Source organism: Syngnathus leptorhynchus, chromosome 2, assembly GCF_054491065.1.
Source record: "Syngnathus leptorhynchus isolate UIUO chromosome 2, UIUO_Slep, whole genome shotgun sequence".
NCBI classification, from domain to species: Eukaryota; Metazoa; Chordata; class Actinopteri; order Syngnathiformes; family Syngnathidae; genus Syngnathus; species Syngnathus leptorhynchus.
Genome location: NC_141196.1, coordinates 1025427 through 1042529, shown reverse-complemented (window position 1 = coordinate 1042529; position 17103 = coordinate 1025427). Strand labels below are relative to the sequence as shown.

The window sequence follows — 17103 nt, the reverse complement described above, 5'->3', positions numbered from 1 at the left end:
TTGTATGTGATCATGGCAAATTTTGGTTGAATTAAAAATCGCTTTCAAATGAGACATTTGACGTATTGCTTCATTTAGGAAATGGAAAATAAAATGTCTTCTTCAATAACTGCTGAATGTTTAGTCGTGTCAAACAAGAATAAAATATTGAAAACATTTATTATTCTGAAATGATGAGCTAAATTTCTTGTGCAAAATGAAAAATAAAGAGTTGTAGATTTGAAAATATGCCCTATTCGATATTTTATTTGGTCAAACAAAATTCCCATTTAAAAGATGTATATAGATATAAAATCATTTGAATCAACAATTGCTTTATTCCGTGTCAAAGAATTCTTTTCTTTTTTAAACAGCTGACTTTTCTCTAGCTTCCAACAAAGCGCTACCACGCACGGTTAGCGTCCTTCACAGCTTTGGCGCCGGCCACTGCCCTTTGGTTTGATAAACTGTGTGTTGTCCCCATTTGTTTATTCTGTTTGTCACTGAGTCCAAATCGATACAGCGCCAGCCCGCTTGCCCTCTGGACTGGCGCGCAGTTCGGGACTACACGCTCCTTGGGAACCTTTTGGAAAGCGGCGAGACTGGCACGATGATGGCAACTGGACCACTGCTGCTAGCTTTGAGCATCACGGCACTGGCGTGGGGAGTGCACGGGAAGGTACGGTACATCTGCAGTCAACTCTCGTTTAAAAAAAGAAATATATATTGTAGACACTTGGATGCGTAAATTGTGAAGAGCCACATCCCCATTTACGAGGGTGTGCACACTTTTGCAACCACCTTATCTCAGATGTTTATGATGACTTCACCTCTGGATAAGATGTTCTTTTTCTGATTGAGTGTAAAGGTGAAAGGTTCGATTAGTACTTGGCCTCTTTTTTTATGTCACAAACACATGATGGTATTTGAATGGGGCTGTGTCGACTTTTTACAAGCATTATTTCTTGTAAAATGTCAGAGGCTGATGGACCCGGATGTTTGTTTGTTTGTTTGTTTTCAGAAAGATGTATCGGGCAGTGCCACCGTGTACTTGGGCCAGTCGAGAGACGCGTGGAGGCCGCTTATTCACATCACAGTCAACCTTACCAAAATAAGAGAGTGAGTGCATGAACGTGTGCGTGGGCGCGTGAGGTCATGCCTCCTCAAACCTTTTGGGATTATTTCTTCATTTTTAAAATACATTCTATCATTTCAAATACATATTATGAGATCGTATCAAAAAATAAATCGTAAATATCATGTAAAAAAATGCATTCTATATCATATACATGTATATGATCATAGAAAAAAATCAACTTGAATTCATTCAAGATTTGAAAAATAATTGTTAACAGTAAGTATTATGATATAATATCAAAAAATATATCATCAATATCATGTAAAAAATGCATTATATATCATATACATGTATATGATCATAGAATAAATATAATTAAAAAAAATCAACTTGAATTCATTCAAGATTTGAAAAATAATTGTTAACAGTAAGTATTACGATATAATATCAAAAAATATATCATCAATATCATGTAAAAATGCATTCTATATTATATACATGTATATGATCATAGAAAAAATATAAGATAAAAAAATCAACTTGAATTCATTCAAGATTTGAAAAATAATTGCATTTCCGGTGACCCTTTTGACGCTCTTGTTTAGCATCAAGTCGTCCTTTCAGCTGAGGACGTACGACCCGGAGGGGATCATCTTCTACGGAGACACCAAAGATGGCAAGGACTGGTTCGTTTTGTCTCTGAAAGATGGCATCCCGCTCATGCAGATCAGCCGCAGCGGCGTCCTGGTCAACGTGGCGGGCGGGCCCAAGCTCAACGACGGGCGGTGGCACACGGTGAGTGACGGCGCGCCCGCGTCTCAACCTTTGCTACGTCTGGAATGTATCGGCGGCGTTTTGCTTCTTTCCACATTTGACCAAATGTGAAATCTTCTGATGCACTTTTTTTGTCTTCCTTACCCCGCGGGGTCAAGCTGGAACTGAGCAACCACGGCCATTTTGTAGTCCTGGACGTGGACGGCTCGCGGGGGCTGTTCATGGGTGTCAAGTCGGACACCTCGGAGGAGGTGATCTCCGGGTCCCTTCGACTGGCACTCGGCGGGATCCTGATTCCCAGAGAGAGACTGTTTGTCGAGGTAGTGTTGAAGACCCTTGTCGAGTCATTTTTTGTGATTTCTTCAAATACATTTGAAGAGAAGTGGACTCAAGTGTTCGGGTGAGGCCTGGGCGGGGCTAAAACCGAGGAGCCATCTGAAAGTGGTCATCCCCTCTGTGGCTGCTACCCACGCAACAAAAAGTTAGCCGTGAGCTGTTTGCTAGCCTCCGAGCTCCCCGCTGAAAATCAAAAAGCAGCGTGGACCTGCGTGCTTTTTGTTTTCATCCGGCTTTTTGCCGCCGTCACTACGAACAAGACGAGCAAAATTTTTTTTGGTCTTTGCAGTTTGAGCCGCAAATGGACGCCTGCGTGCGGGAAGGCAGCTGGCTTAACCTCAGCATCCCCTGGGAGACGGATGCCGAAGAGCTCCGGCCGTGCTATCAAAACATCCGAGCGGGCAGCTTCTTCCCCGGGAACGGATTGGCCATTGTCAACGCGTCAGGTGTGAAAAACAAAAGCCGTTCGGAGTTGGCAGTGACAAGGCTTGCTCCGATCGACCAATCGGAAGACGGAAACACGCCGATGTCATCGAGGGCCGGTGCCAGGGTGAAACTGCCAATTTGATCGGTGAACCAAATATTGCAAATAGTTGACATCGACCAACATTACTGAGTTGGATTCTTTGGGCAGATTAGATTGACATGGCGACACAATAGAGGCCCGAAATCGGATTGGACAAGAAAAATCCAAATATCCTCCCGCTTCGAAATAAGGGTCATGTCATTTTGTGTCTCTTGAGCAGCCCTGCAGGCGGACCACGAAAGCAGTGTGACCATCCAATTGTGGGGAGATTTCACCAAAATGGACGGGACCGTCTTAAGCATCAGGACTCCTGGACAACCGCTCGTGTTTTCTTTGAGTGCCAATAATAACACAAAGGTATATGCACGTGAACGGAGATATTTTCAGGAATAGCCAGGCAAACAAAGATGGACTCCCCCCCCCCCCCCGATTTGCAGAAAGTAATACTCTTACTCGGTCGTCATGTCGTGAGTCTGAAAGACAACTTCAAGAAGCTGGCCATGACCTTCGGGACCGATTCGCTAGAAGTGCGACACGGTGGAGATGAATCCGATTTCCTCAGCCCGCTTAAGAATTCCGGGCTGTTGGACAAATTGAGACGAAGCCGCATTGCCATCGGCGGCCTCCTCGGTAAGATTCAGCAATACCACTCGACTTACCAACGAGTTTCGGGATCGCGAGCCGTCTGAGCCCAAAGTATTTCAGTGGGTCGGACAAGGGGACGCCGCAACTCACAAATGAACCTCATCGTGAAAACAAACGTGTACCTTCGGCTCCACGTTGACAAAAGCATCTTTCGGTTGTAATAACATTATTAACCACTAGATGGCAGGAATCACTTTTGGAGAAGAAAAGAGATTGAATTAAGGATCGAGTGATTCTAGCGAAACGAATTAAATTGACAAGTCAAGGTCGATGTGTCGCCGCGGAAGCGTCATTAACTGCGCCGCTGTCCTTCCTTCGCTCCTCAGGCGAAGACGACACTGGCTCCCACTTCTTGAAGGGCTGCCTGGAGAAGGTCCAGATCCAAGAAAAGGATGTGGACTTGGATCGGACTGTCAAACATCAGTCCATCTCCTCTCACAGCTGCCCCATATGAATCGCAAGCATTTGGTGTTGCTTAGCCAAAGACTACATCATTCAGACTTTTGATACGGACATATTTGGGATAACTGTACTAGCTAGACTCTAAATTGTTAGCCATGTACAATAGTGACTAAAATGCTTTCATCTTGGACCAAGCTGATAATGTGTGGCGTTCCTGCTCCCTCTAGTGGATGTCTTCATATAACTTTTAGATTACGTCATTCGTTCTTCGAGTAACGCTTTCATAATTCTTTGTAGGATAGGTTCTACTTGTTGCTTTATATACATATAAAAACGGATCTTTGTCCTGATAAATTTCTAATAAAATTTTCACCCTTAAAGCAAAATATGAAATGACCAGGCGTGGCTCAATTTTAATATTGAATGAACAATCATTTTATTATACGTTAGAATTTTTATCTACAAAATATATTTATATTTCTTTTTTTTGGGGGGGGGGGCAAAAAAATCTATTCACTTCAATATACTTATAATTTACATATACTGTGCTAATGTAATGAAAGTAAATAAAAACTGATATTGAAGCGATGAAAAATAAAATGAAGGAATATTTTACAGCAAGGCACTCATTTATGTTAGTTAAATCATTGATGTGGGTTGAAAAAACAAAATAAACCCTTTCAAAACAGATCACACACAATTCAGGAGTAAACAACAGTCGGGCGTTTGCCGTAAATGAGCCTTTGCTGTGACGTCACCGTCGCAACCTTGCGTGATGTCGTGCAAACTGGCCGCCCCCTGAAGATGGCGGCGGAGCTGCATCCCCGGAGCGGAAAGCTGGTCGGCCTGTCCAACTCCAACCGCACCGCCCGGCGCAACCAGCCGGTTCAGGAGTTCAACCACGGCCTGGTGCTCAGCAAGGAGCCGCTGAGGGACCGGGACGTCTTCACTGTCCGTATCGACAAGAAGGTACAAAGTAGCGCTTAGACTGCCCCCCCCCCCCCCGCCATTGCCGCCTGCTCGGAGCAGAGCGGGGCGGGCGGGCGGGGGTGATGAAACGGGGAATGCTTGGACAGTGCTTGCTGGGACGGAGGGGGTGGAGGGTCCGCGTCTCCGCGTCTCCCACCCCGCTGTCGTGCCTCCTTGACAGCGGCTCTTCACTACGTCGCTTTTGTTGTTTGAGCCATATCATCTTGCAGTGTAAATATTTGCCTTGGTCACTTTGCCATCGATCCAGTGTGTTAGTTAGCCATGCTAATGAGGTGCTTGCTGGCGAACAAACTCTTGGCTAGTCGAGGATGTTAATTGAGCTCGCCTGGCTAATGCAGCTCGGCTTTGCATTGGTTGTCTCTCGTTAGCTCCTTCGGCTTGTCTTGGTCAATGGAGCTTTTTTTGTCATGACGTCACCCACATACTTCCGGGTGGCAGGAGCTCCGATGGCACATCACTTAACGAACTCTTGAGTGATTGGGAAAACAACGTTGTTCTTTATTCATTTAAAAAGAAAAAGGGAAAAAAAATCTGCTACTGTTTTTGGTATCGCGTGTCAAATGAGGTCAAAATGTTGGATTTGAAGGTAAACGCAATCCGTGCACAATTTGCCCCTTTTTTGGGGGGGTTGCTTGGATTATTGGCACGAGCCTTCTCATTTGGTGAACATTGTATACGTATTTATATGATATTTGTGAAAACTACATAGATGATGTAAGTTTGGTTACTAGTCTGACTCTTTAGAGGAGTTAAGAATGGAGCAATGGCGTTTTGCTTGATTTCAATGTGGAGAAAAACGCATTTTACGTGTCAACCAATTCATTTACAAACTTGGCCTCAAAACAATAATAATAAAATAAAATGAATCCCAAACAAAAAAAAAACAAACGCCACAGTGGCCACAGAAGATCTCACAAGAGTGCAGCCAAGCTCCCTCTTGTCTAAATTTTTGAACATCTGACCTTGTGGATGATAATGAACCCAGGCCATGTGATTTTCCTCGGCCTCTCATCGGACTTGCGCATATAGCCCGTCAGAAAATCAATGGCGTTCCATCAAAGTGCATCCAGACAGGCAGGCCCTGTTATTCATCCCACTCAGCTCCACAGGAAGTGGAGGCAATTTTCATTTTGACAACAGGGAACACCTGCAACTCCCTTAGTCCCTGAAAAGATCTCATTTTTGTGCTCAAGAAAAGTCAAGAAAAATGCTGCCGCAGTGAGCTTTTCATTCTTTATTGCTTTTTTTTTCCATCTGCATTTGAGATGTTGTGGTTTGTTGGCCGTCCTTGAACGCACCTCATGCACTGTTTGTTACGTTTCTGCTATGTGCAATTAGTCCCTCGTCTCTATTCCCCGACTTTTATTGTCGTGCGTAAACGGCCAAAAGTTATTTTTACGACTTCCACCATCTACATAAAGCGCTTGAGTTCTTCTCGATTTGTGATGTCGCATCAGTTTTACGCGAGTCAAGTGAGCTCCCTCTATCGGCGCAAAGTCGATACCTTCTCAATGATTCAATGGATAATTGATTCTCAAAAGATTTGATTGATGAGCGCCGTGTTTATGTAACACTGATGCATGCTAAATTGTCCCAAATTAAGAATGCGTAGTCTCGCCCAATCCTCGATGAGTTCCCAACTTTGGCCCGCTGTGTTTGAGTGCCTCGCATCGGCGTCGGCCTCATTGTGATGCTCAAGGTCATTTTCTTGCCTGCCTGCGTGCGTGCGTGTCGCCAGCTGCTTTAGCTCGAGCTGTCCGGCCGGCGCCACGTTGGTAAGTGTTAGCCAACCTATCCTATGCGTAAAAGATTGAGGATGTTTTGAAATCCTTTTCTTCACGATTGAAAACACTTTGCCGGCGTGGTCACTTTGCAAAGGCATTTTAAGGCCAAGTCACAACTGCATCGTAGTCGAATGCAGTTTCAAATTGCAGAGGTTATATTTATATCTTAGCGTATATATATATAGTTATGTTCAAAAGCACCATTTGTCAGACGGAGACAGATATGAGTATTCACGCTTATGTAATACTCGCTCGAGTGCTTATGACCGATAATATGACAAAAACAAACAAACAAACAAACAAACAAACAAAGAGCTTTCCCTCGAATGTGTCAAATACAGTAGCGCCAACTCGTGCCTAGGAGGACTTGTATGATGTCAAATGGCTTGCTTTATTTATTGCTTGTTTGTACATGGGAAAATATTAACCGTAATTGTGTGATTGGAGAGAAAAACATGGCAATTATTATTATTTTTTTTTTCAATCTTTGAGCCATTTTAGGCAGACAACAAAACATTTGGGTGGCCGTTTGATTTCAAGTGATGCCCAGCTGGCATTTTTGACATCTTCCGCATGCGATGTGGCATTTTTTTTTCACTTTGTGATACTGTCCCGAATATGCTAAAAATGTTTCTTCTTTTATACTGCCGCGGTCCCTGCCACCAAGACGCCTTTTTCTTTTTTTTTTTTCCCCTACGCAAGCTACCTTCCTCCCTCACTAAAAATATCTCGGCGGATCATCAAACAAATTGCTTTTATCCACCTGCACGTTTTAGTCCAGCCGCAGCTTAGCAGCGACTCGCAGGCGTGATCCGACCCAAAAAATGTTTCTCCTGTCCTGCGCCGGTTGCTGGTGTTTGTCAGCGTTGCCTTCTCGCAACCCGTCGCAGGTGAACTCGTGGAGCGGCTCCATCGAGATCGGCGTGACCACGCTGGACCCCGCCCTTCTGGACTTCCCGAGCAGCGCCACGGGCCTGAAAGGCGGCTCCTGGATCGTGTCGGGCTGCTCGGTCCTCCGCGACGGCCGCTCGGTGCTGGAGGAGTACGGCCGCGACCTGGATCAGCTGGCCGAGGGCGACCGGGTGGGCATCCAGCGCAGTTCCCGCGGAGAGCTCCACCTATGGGTCAACGGCCAGGACTGCGGCGCGGCCGCCAGCGGCTTGCCCGCCAAGTTGTGGGCGGTGGTGGACCTGTACGGCAAGTGCACGCAGGTGACGGTGGTCAGCTGCGAGCCGCCGCTCGCTCCCACCGAGCGAGAGATCGTCCTTCGGGAGGAGGAGGAAGAGGACGAGGAAGAGGAGGACGATGTGGTGGTCTGCCGGCTACGGGAGGACGCGGGCATTGCCGCGCTGATGAATGTGGCAGCCATGAATGGAGTCATGATAGGAGACCAAGGTAAGGGAAGGCAACGAGCCACACGTCCTTCCATATTTTCAACAAAAAGATCAGAGCTCGGCAAACATTCATATGGGCCAAAATTCGTACAAGCAAAAAAACAAAGTTGATTCAAACTTGAATCAAAATTCAAAGGCTTTTGTGAATTTTCAGTGTAAAGTAATTTCTTAATTAAATCAATGCAAAAATTCATATGAGCCAAAATTCGTACGAGCGAAAAACAGTTGGCGAAAAATAACATTCCAACTTGAATAAAAATTCAAAGGCTTTTGTGAATTTTCAGTGTAAAATTATTAATTATATTAATGCAAAAATTCAAATGAGCCAAAATTGGTACGAGCAAAAGACAAACAGTTGATGAAAAATAACATTCCAACTTGAATAGAAATTCAAAGGCGTTTGTGAATTTTCAGTGTAAAATAATTTCTTAATGCAATCGATGGGTAGCAAACATGCTAATGTGTGTTCCCCCCCCCTTTTTTTTTTTTGTGTGGTCATCAGTGCCTGAGCTTAGTTGCGGTCACAGCAGACCAGACAAGTTCCCCAACAACCTGGAGCCAGACGCAGGTACAAAAACCTGCCGCCGCCGCCGCGGTGACACGAACTCTGTATTGATTTTGCTCTTCTCGCTTCTCGTCAGTTCTAACCGAGCACCAGCTCTTTGACGTGTTCAACAACGCGATCGTGTCTTTTTACCGAGCCGAGGATGAGGGCGGAGGGGAAGAAGGCGGCGGCGCCGGCAGTGGCAGCACGGGCACGGGCACAGGAGGAAGCTCGGCCGCAGGAAGTGACAACTCCTCCTCGAGGAGCGGCAACAGAGGAAGCGCCTTGAGCAGTGACAGCGGGGTGGGAGCGGGGGACGCTGGGAACACGAGCAGCAGCCCCGCCGGTAACGGAGGAGGAGCCACGGCGGCGACGGCGGGCAGCTTGACCACCAACGACGCGTTGCTCTTCCACGAGAAATGCGGCACCTTGATCAAACTGAGCAATAACAACAAGACAGCGGAGAGGAGGCGGCCGCTGGACGAGTTCAACAACGGCGTGGTCATGACCAACCGCCCGCTGCGACACAACGAGATGTTTGAGGTGAACATTTAGTATTTGTAATTATCATGTGTGTGTGTGTGTGTGTGTGTGTATGAAATTTATTATACATTTATTTATTTTTATTTAGTTATTATTTTTAGTTCCCATATTTAAAAAAAAAAAAAAAAACTAAACATATTTCATCAAATGATTTGAATAATATGTTCATTATGAATTTGGGAAAATGTTTTTTTTCAGATCCGCATCGATAAACTGGTGGACAAGTGGTCGGGCTCCATTGAAATCGGCGTGACCACGCACATCCCAAGCAATTTGGATTATCCTGCCACCATGACCAATCTGCGTTCAGGTAACGCACGCACGCACACACGCGACAAGCGTCGCCGAGCGAGTGACGTTACCCTCATCGATGGCAGGCACAATCATGATGAGCGGCTGCGGCATCCTGACCAACGGCAAAGGCACGCGACGGGAGTACTGCGAGTTTAGCCTGGATGAACTACAGGTTTGCACACACACGCACTTTATAGTAGTTAAGATGGTTTTTACCTCTGGCTTCTTGATTTGTTAAAAAAAAACAAAAACATTTTCTGTGTTTGATATACATTATGAGTTTTTGATCTTGACGTTTCTCAGTTTTATGAAGATGATTATTTGTAAAGTCAATATTTGCAAATACAGTATTGACAAATATTTGGTCAATTTCTCCGATTTTTTAATGAAATTATTTGTACTCATGAACCCTTTACAGTGTAAGATAAAGAATGACATTCAAACGCCTCCACTCTCCTAAAAAATGATTTTTGAATAAAACTTACATATCAAATGTCAAATGCTTTGTTTTTTGCAAATATTGAGGAACCCCCCCTAAAAAACAAAAGTCATTTGTTTTTATATATTTTTAAAATGAATTGGACAATGAATGGGTCATCCAAATCATTTGTTTTTGAAATATTATTTTTCAATTAATTGGACATTTCATGGGTTATCAGAACCATTTGTTTTTATAAATTTTTTAACATGCATGGGTGATCCGAATTTTGGTCTGTCAACGTGGCACCCGTTCATGAAACGGGGATGAAGGTGTCTTTGCTTATCAGGAGGGCGATCACATCGGACTGATGCGCAAAGCCAGCGGGGCGCTTCATTTCTACATCAACGGCATCGACCAAGGTGAGATGAAACAAACGTCCCCTCGGCTTTCGGCGGCGCCGTCGGAACGGAGTCTGTAAGGAGGTCCTGTCCTTTTTGAAGGTGTGGCAGCAGCGCAGACCCCCGGCGTGGTTTACGGGGTGGTGGACCTCTACGGCATGGCCGTCAAGGTCACCATTGTCCACAACCACAACCACAGCGAGCGCCTCCGCCGCAACAACGCCATCATGCGGGCCATGTCGCCCGACGTGGGGCGGCCCAGGCCCACCCTCACCCCGGACGCCGACGCGGCGGAACGCCTGCTCTTCCACGCCAACTGCGGCCAGAAAGCCGCCATCATCAGCGACGGCAGGACGGCGCTCAGGCCGCAGTAAGCCGCCGACCGCTCGCTTTGATTATTGATGTCAACGTCCTCACGGGGAATTTTCCTCTCGCCAGCGCCACGGACGACTTCAATCACGGCGTGGTGCTGAGCAGCAGGCCGCTGCGCTCCAACGAAGTCTTTCAGGTTCGGATCGACAAGATGGTGGACAAGTGGGCGGGCTCCATTGAAATCGGTGTCACCACGCACAACCCTGCCTACCTGCAGCTTCCCTCCACCATGACCAACCTGCGCTCAGGTAAATCCCAAAAAGAAAAGAAAAAAAAAAAGGTCTTAGCAAAGGTCTTGATGTTCCAACTGTCTTCATCCTTTTTTTTTTTTTCTTCCTTCTTATCTCTAGGGACATGGATGATGACAGGAAACGGTGTGATGCACAATGGAACGACAATTCTGGATGAATACGGACACAACCTCGATCGCCTCAAAGTGTGTAAAATAAAAAAAGCGATATTAGGGGCTTGTCCAGTTCATATTTTAAAGAAAGAAATGGGTCGTTTTCCATTTCTGTTGATTTTTTTTTTTTTTTTACACATTAGCTTCTTTCAACATAATAGAAACTCGAGCAGGCCGCCCAAAATCTTCCATTATTACAAATGTATTTCTCTGTTGTTCAACATATTCTAAAGGACAAAGTCACGTCAAATATTCAAATCAAATATTTTGCCTGTCACTCGTACCTTTATGAAGGATCTCAAGCATTATTCATGATTGTCCATGAATGGGTCATCAGAATTTTGGACATTTTTCATCTTTCTATCTGATTGTCTGGCCCAGGCGGGCGACACCGTCGGCGTGGTGCGCAAAGAAGACGGCAGCTTGCACTTCTTTGTCAACGGCGTGGCTCAGGGCCCGGCGGCTTGGAACGTGCCCCCCAGCGTCTACGCCGTGGTGGACCTCTACGGCCAGGCCGCTCAGGCCACCATCATGGACGACATGGGTGAGGGCGGGAGGCCGACCCACCGGGGCACGACTCGTTCCGGTCGAGCATTGCCGTTTGTTTTGCGCTCCTCAGTGGACCTCCCCCCGCTTCCCGAGGACAGCTCGGAAGGACCGGCGGCCGTGTCCCCCGGGAGCCCTTGCTCGGTTCCGGGCGCCGCCACCGACCTGCGTTTCCACCACCTGCACGGCACCAACGCCGTCATCACCAACGGGGGGCGCACGGCCCTGCGGCAGAACTGCCGCAGCGAGTTCAACGACGCCATCGTCATTTCCAACAGGCGAGGGCGGCCGAGAGACACGAGGGCCTTTCCGCCGTCCCGTCCGCGCGCTAAGACGCGTCCCCGCCGGACCTTTCGTTGCAGGTGCCTTCGAGACGGAGAGCTTTTTGAAATCATCATTCAGAAGATGGTAGACCGCTGGTCGGGTTCAATCGAAGCAGGTCGGGAGCTCGCGGGATCTGGAAGGTTGCCCTCGGAGCTTCTCCAACACCAGACGTGTGCGTCTTTGCGTGCAGGCGTGACTGCCATCAGGCCGGAAGAGCTTGAGTTTCCCAACACCATGACTGACATCGACTACGACACGTGGATGCTCAGGTATGTCAAAAGGCAAATTGGGCCGGGCTCCCGTCCGTCACTTGACTTTGGTCCGGTCGGTCTCAGCGGGACGGCCATCATGCAGGACGGCAACACCATGCGCAACAACTACGGCTGCGATCTGGACTCGCTGACGTCGGGCTCGCGCATCGGCATGATGCGCTCGCCGATCGGTGACCTTCATTATTACATCAACGGCGTGGACCAGGGGGTCGCCTGCTCCGGTCTGCCGCCAGGTCAGACGAAGAGAAAATTCCTCTTTTGAGTAGTATTGGACTAATTCTTTTTTTTTTTCCCCCTCTCAGATGTGTTTGCGGTGATCGACCTGTACGGTCAGTGCGTCCAGGTGTCCATCACCAGCTCCTCTGGCCCTCTGGACAACAGCTTGTGCACCAGCAACATCACCGAGAAGAGCTTCCCAATCCACTCTCCAGGTGGGAATGAGACGGCATCTCGGAGCCAAACCGTTTGCTGACTGCCTCGTCGTGTGTGTGTGTGCGTGCGTGCGCGTGTTTGCATAGCGGCAGGAGTCGCCCACAGGTTCCACGGCAAACACGGTAAGAACGTGGTGCTGCTCGGCGAGGGCTGCCAGGCCATCCGAGCGGGGGGTTACGCCCATGGCATCGTTTTCAGCGCCAAGGAGCTCAAAGTGGACGAGCTGTTTGAGGTGCCCGCATATAGTAGTACCATGTCGGGAACGAACGTAAAATGATTTTTTTCTTTCTTTTCTTCTGTAGGTGAGGATCGACGAGATGGACGAGCAGTGGTGCGGTTCGCTGCACGTGGGCCTGAGTACGCTGCCGCCCCCCGAGCTCCCGTCGTGCCCGCTGTCGGGCTTCTCCCCCTCCCTCCCGCAGCTGCGCGCCAAGGTCACCTGGCTGCTCTGCGGCTCGGAGGTCCGGCGCAACGGCGTGCTGCAGCGGCAGAACTACGGCTGCTCCTTGGACCGGCTGATGGTGAGCCCCGCCCGCGACGCTTGCCTTGATGTCGGTCGGTCGCGCCTAAACCAATTTGTGGCTTAGGTCGGCAACCGCGTGGGCGTGAAGAGATGCGGCGACGACACCATGCACGTCTTCATCGACGGCGAGGACATGGGCCCCGCGGCCACCGCCGTCGCCAAGGTAACATTTAAAAACGGCCTCCTTTATTTTTTTTCTGGAAATAGATTTGATATGTAATATACATTTAGAATATAGACGAAATAATAGATACTATGTTATGTATAATAATATATATTTTATTATATTATATGATCTAAAAATGATATAACTTACGGATATGGAAATGTTTGGCTCCCCCCCCAAGAATGTGTATGCGGTCTTGGACCTGTACGGGCAGATCACGGCGGTGTCCATCGTCAGCTCCACGCTGATTGAGGACGCCGAAGGCCTCAAAGTGCCTTCACTCTCCTCCGGAAGCTGCAGTGACGGAGAGGATGACGGCACGCCTGTCACCGAGGTGCACCGCAATACGAAAAAAAATAATAATAATTCGACCACCGCCAGTTATGAAAACAAAGGTACTGTCGTAGCTCATGGAAGTGAAACCTTAGTTGTTGGTTCCAGGCGGCAAGTGAGCCGTGCGCGCCGGTGCCCACCGCCATGGCTTTCCTGGAAAACCACGGCAAGAACATCCAGCTGTCCAACCAGAAGCTGACGGCGGCCAGAGTGTCCAGCTACAACCAGGGCCTGCTGGTCACCGCTCAACCTCTCAGCCAGCTGCAACTCTTCCAGGTATCTGCCGACCGGGCCGGGCGCCGCCGTTCTTCCTTCCTTCTTCCACGTGGCCCATGTCCTCTTTGATGTCCAGTTTCAGATCGACCGCCTCAATCCGTCGTGGACGTCGTCGCTTTCGCTGGGGGTGATCGGTCACTCCCCGGACCGGCTCAACTTCCCTTCCACGGCGTGTTGCCTAAAACGCTCGGCGTGGCTGCTGCAGAGAGACTCTGTTTTCCACAACTCCCTCAAAGTAGACGCGCCCAAAAATCAAGTCCCGGATTTTCCTCTGCAAAAAGTCGAGCGGCAAATTGAGCGCAATTGGTCTCCCTCCTCAGATATGTGAGAACTACGGTCCTAACTTGGACACGTGTCCTGAGGGGACGGTGTTGGGTCTGCTGGTGGACGCCAACAGTTGTCTCCACCTCTACGTCAACGGCATGGACCAGGGCGTGGCGGCGCAGGACATTCCCTCCCCTTGCTACCCCTTCATCGACCTCTACGGCCAATGCGAACAGGTACGCACGCATGCAGGTGAGCCACGGCATCAAAAGGGGCCACGCCCATCAACACCTGGACTCTTTTTGTCAACCTCTCAGGTTACCATAGTAACAAACAACGTGCCGACCGTGGGTGGAGAAGGTGGCGACGCCCGCTGTCAGTGCGACATGGAAAAGGCCGACATGGTTGACGGTACGTGACTGAAACTTTTATTTATTTATTATATTATCTCTAATATCGAATGTTCGATCTATCATATTGATCTATCGATTTGAATTTTTATATTTGTTCTTGCGTATTAATTCTTATCCTCCCTTTAATAAACACATGACACCAAAGAAATATAAAAAGAATCAGACTGTGTTTGTCAATTTTTCGCTCTGTTGTTAACTTAAAAGAGACACATGGGCTACTCGCGTCGTCAATCGACCCAAACAATGGTGGCAAAGACCTCATTTTCCTTTTTTTGGGGGGGCCGTTGGTCCCGCAGGAATCAAAGAGAGCGTGTGCTGGACACCCCCTCCCGAGGTCAACCCCAACAAGTCGTGCGAGTACCAAGCACTCTGCTCCCGCTTCAAGGACCTCCTCACCATACCAGGTGATTGACAAGTCAAGCGCCATAGCTTGGGTACAAAGACTTCTTTTCATCATCGTGCGTAACCGTCGTCACTTTGTAGATGGCTACTTTAGTGAAGACGCCAAGTACAACCTGTGCTACTGCGAGTCCTGCCACAAGCTGCGAGGGGACGAAGCTTATTACAAGAGAGGAGAGCCGCCGCGGGACTACGCGCTGCCTTTTGGATGGTGCTGCTTCGCTCTCAGGTGACCAGGGGCGGAGGATTTGAGTCTCGTGACATAAAAAAGCCTTTTGGCTCAAGGGTCGACTTGACTGTGACCGTCATTTTTCTGTTTCATTTGAGTCATTCTGCCGAACTCTGATTTCAAATCTGATTATCATTGCTTCATTTTGATTCTTATTTTGGCAGATACAGGTTGTTTTGGAACGGATCGACGGCATTGCCATTCATTTCAATGGGCAAAATTGATTTGAGTACAAATCCGCAAATCATTTCTCGCCACTCGCTCGATCCGACTCGCTGCGGCAACTCGCGTGAAATGGAGAACTCACGGCTCGCCTTTCTCATCGGTAGGATCAAGGCGCACTGCGAGGTTTCGACGGCACTGAAGAAATGGCACATCGCCTACCACGGCACCAGCGTCGGGGCCCTGCGCCGCACGCTGGACCACAGCCAGCTGCTTCCTGGTGCGCACTTACCACACACGCCTCTATTCACCCACCTCACGCTTGACCGTATTGTCTCCGCAGGGACGTCGTCCGTCTTCTCGGTAGCTCCGGCCAAGGCGGAGGGGCCCGACGGCTACGGCGATCGGGAGGAGAACAGCGCCCCCGGTAGGGAGGTGCCCCGAGTGAGACTCTCGCCCACCATGCGCTACTCGGGTTTGGAGACCTTTGCTCCTAAAGTGCAGTAAGTTGACTCTTTGATAGTCCTTCCGAATGCACTCCTAAAAGGAGGCTGACCCGCTTTTGGCGCCCCCCCGTGCAGATTTCGGGACCCCCGCTCTCACCGCTGCCACCAGGCCCAGGTGGGCTTCCAGGTGTGCGTGCGGCCGGGCTCTTACAAGGCGGGGCCGCAGCAGACGGCGGGTCACGGCGGCGAGCCCCTGGACCCGCGCTTCAGCAACTCCGAGATCGAGTGGATCACCAAAGAGCAGGGCGGCACGCTGCTCTACGGCCTGCTGGTGCGGGTGGAGTGAGCGGGCGGGCGTCCGTCCCCAGACTTTGGAGAAAGTGACTAGCAAATCCAAGCCCTGCCTTTGAGCAACAGACTCACTCTTGTGGGATCCACTCGATGGGAATGATTGCTTTTCGTCTTGGCCGTCGCGAAGAAGAAAGGACACTGCCTGCACTTTATGTTTCGGCATTTTTTTTTTTTTTAAACTGGACAAAATAGCAACACGACACATTTATATTTGTTGAACACCCTGTTGGAGTCAGTGGGGGGCCGTCACTAATTTATGACTGAATGGTTTTTACCTGCAAAAAGAAAAAGAAAAAAAGAGAAAACTTGAATTTTAAGAGTGAGCTTTTACAACTGGCTTGTTTACACGTTGCGTTGGGATCCCGTTTGTTATTACGAGCCTGACCGGATTTGTGTTTCCTCTTCAGCTGCTCTCGTTTCTCACGATCCAGACGAAAAAAAGCCTTTGTCCGGACCTTTTTTATGGAATACACAAAATACCCAACTCGGGACGAAGCTCCAACTGAGACTGATTTAATGCAGTGGTACCTTGACTTATGAGTTTATTTTACGGCTATGCTCGCAACTCAAATAATCCTCCAAACAAAATTCTAATGTGATTTTTAAAAACGAATCCATTTTAAATCAATCCGTATGATTTTTATTCTGCCAAATATTGCAATTGGAATCGACATTGGGACTAAAAAAAAAAAAAATCCTATGGGTCTGACCGAATAATAGAGTAAACTAGAATGTAAAAAATCATAGTTTTTTTTTGGGGGGGTAAGTTAATTCCATTTTTATAATTTCATGCTTAATGTTATTGGACAGGAAACAATGGAAATTGCAAGTACGGGACTAAACTGAACTTGTACTCAGGTAAACTGACAGTGGCCGGAGGTCACGTCAGCTGCCGCCACCTAGTGGTGAGGTCCCTGCAGCGCACTGAATTTTGCTCGCAACACAAGGCAAAAAAAAAAAAAAAAAAATGGACATTGTAATGGCTTGAAAACGTTTGTAAGGTGGGCCACTTGTAAGGCAAGATACCACTTGAGTTCAAACTAACTAGGAAAGTAGGATTACTTTTCTATTAGGGCATTGGGGC

At 48.1% G+C, this 17103-nt stretch overlaps 2 protein-coding genes across 7 annotated transcripts; both read left to right on the top strand.

Moving 5' to 3' along the window:
• Positions 1–496: 496 nt before the first annotated feature.
• Positions 497–4133, top strand: shbg (sex hormone-binding globulin). Its single transcript, XM_085905265.1, has 8 exons — positions 497–658; positions 1001–1098; positions 1663–1852; positions 1990–2151; positions 2457–2613; positions 2914–3050; positions 3131–3323; positions 3665–4133. Exons 1-8 carry the CDS (start codon positions 590–592, stop codon positions 3790–3792), a joined length of 1134 nt encoding a protein of 377 aa, XP_085761391.1. The 5' UTR covers positions 497–589; the 3' UTR covers positions 3793–4133.
• A 367-nt stretch (positions 4134–4500) lies between these two features.
• Positions 4501–16214, top strand: neurl4 (neuralized E3 ubiquitin protein ligase 4). 6 transcript variants are annotated; one of them, XM_085905100.1, is made up of 29 exons: positions 4501–4709; positions 7405–7909; positions 8411–8476; positions 8550–8995; positions 9194–9305; positions 9373–9461; positions 10057–10129; positions 10211–10478; positions 10547–10728; positions 10831–10916; positions 11265–11427; positions 11503–11707; positions 11792–11868; positions 11944–12022; positions 12089–12258; positions 12328–12456; positions 12544–12689; positions 12760–12978; positions 13045–13143; positions 13328–13480; positions 13588–13755; positions 13832–13990; positions 14076–14255; positions 14337–14430; positions 14729–14836; positions 14916–15060; positions 15390–15502; positions 15566–15725; positions 15804–16214. In XM_085905100.1, the coding sequence occupies exons 1-29, from the start codon at positions 4545–4547 to the stop codon at positions 16012–16014; spliced, it is 4770 nt and encodes a 1589-aa protein (XP_085761226.1). In that variant the 5' UTR covers positions 4501–4544; the 3' UTR covers positions 16015–16214. The 6 variants fall into 6 exon arrangements, with proteins under 6 accessions (XP_085761226.1, XP_085761222.1, XP_085761221.1 ...); XM_085905096.1 differs by having other exon boundaries at positions 15225–15502; XM_085905095.1 differs by having other exon boundaries at positions 11792–12022; positions 12550–12689; positions 15225–15502.
• The last annotated feature ends 889 nt before the right edge of the window (positions 16215–17103 follow it).

Coding starts and splice junctions, on each gene's coding strand:
- shbg (XM_085905265.1), top strand. CDS start 590: ATGATGGCAACTGGACCACTGCTGCTAGCTTTGAGCATCACGGCACTG. Junction 659..1,000: donor CGTGGGGAGTGCACGGGAAG/GTACGGTACATC, acceptor GTTTGTTTTCAG/AAAGATGTATCGGGCAGTGC. Junction 3,324..3,664: donor TGCCATCGGCGGCCTCCTCG/GTAAGATTCAGC, acceptor TTCGCTCCTCAG/GCGAAGACGACACTGGCTCC.
- neurl4 (XM_085905094.1), top strand. CDS start 4,545: ATGGCGGCGGAGCTGCATCCCCGGAGCGGAAAGCTGGTCGGCCTGTCC. Junction 4,710..7,404: donor CTGTCCGTATCGACAAGAAG/GTACAAAGTAGC, acceptor AACCCGTCGCAG/GTGAACTCGTGGAGCGGCTC. Junction 10,917..11,264: donor ACAACCTCGATCGCCTCAAA/GTGTGTAAAATA, acceptor TGTCTGGCCCAG/GCGGGCGACACCGTCGGCGT.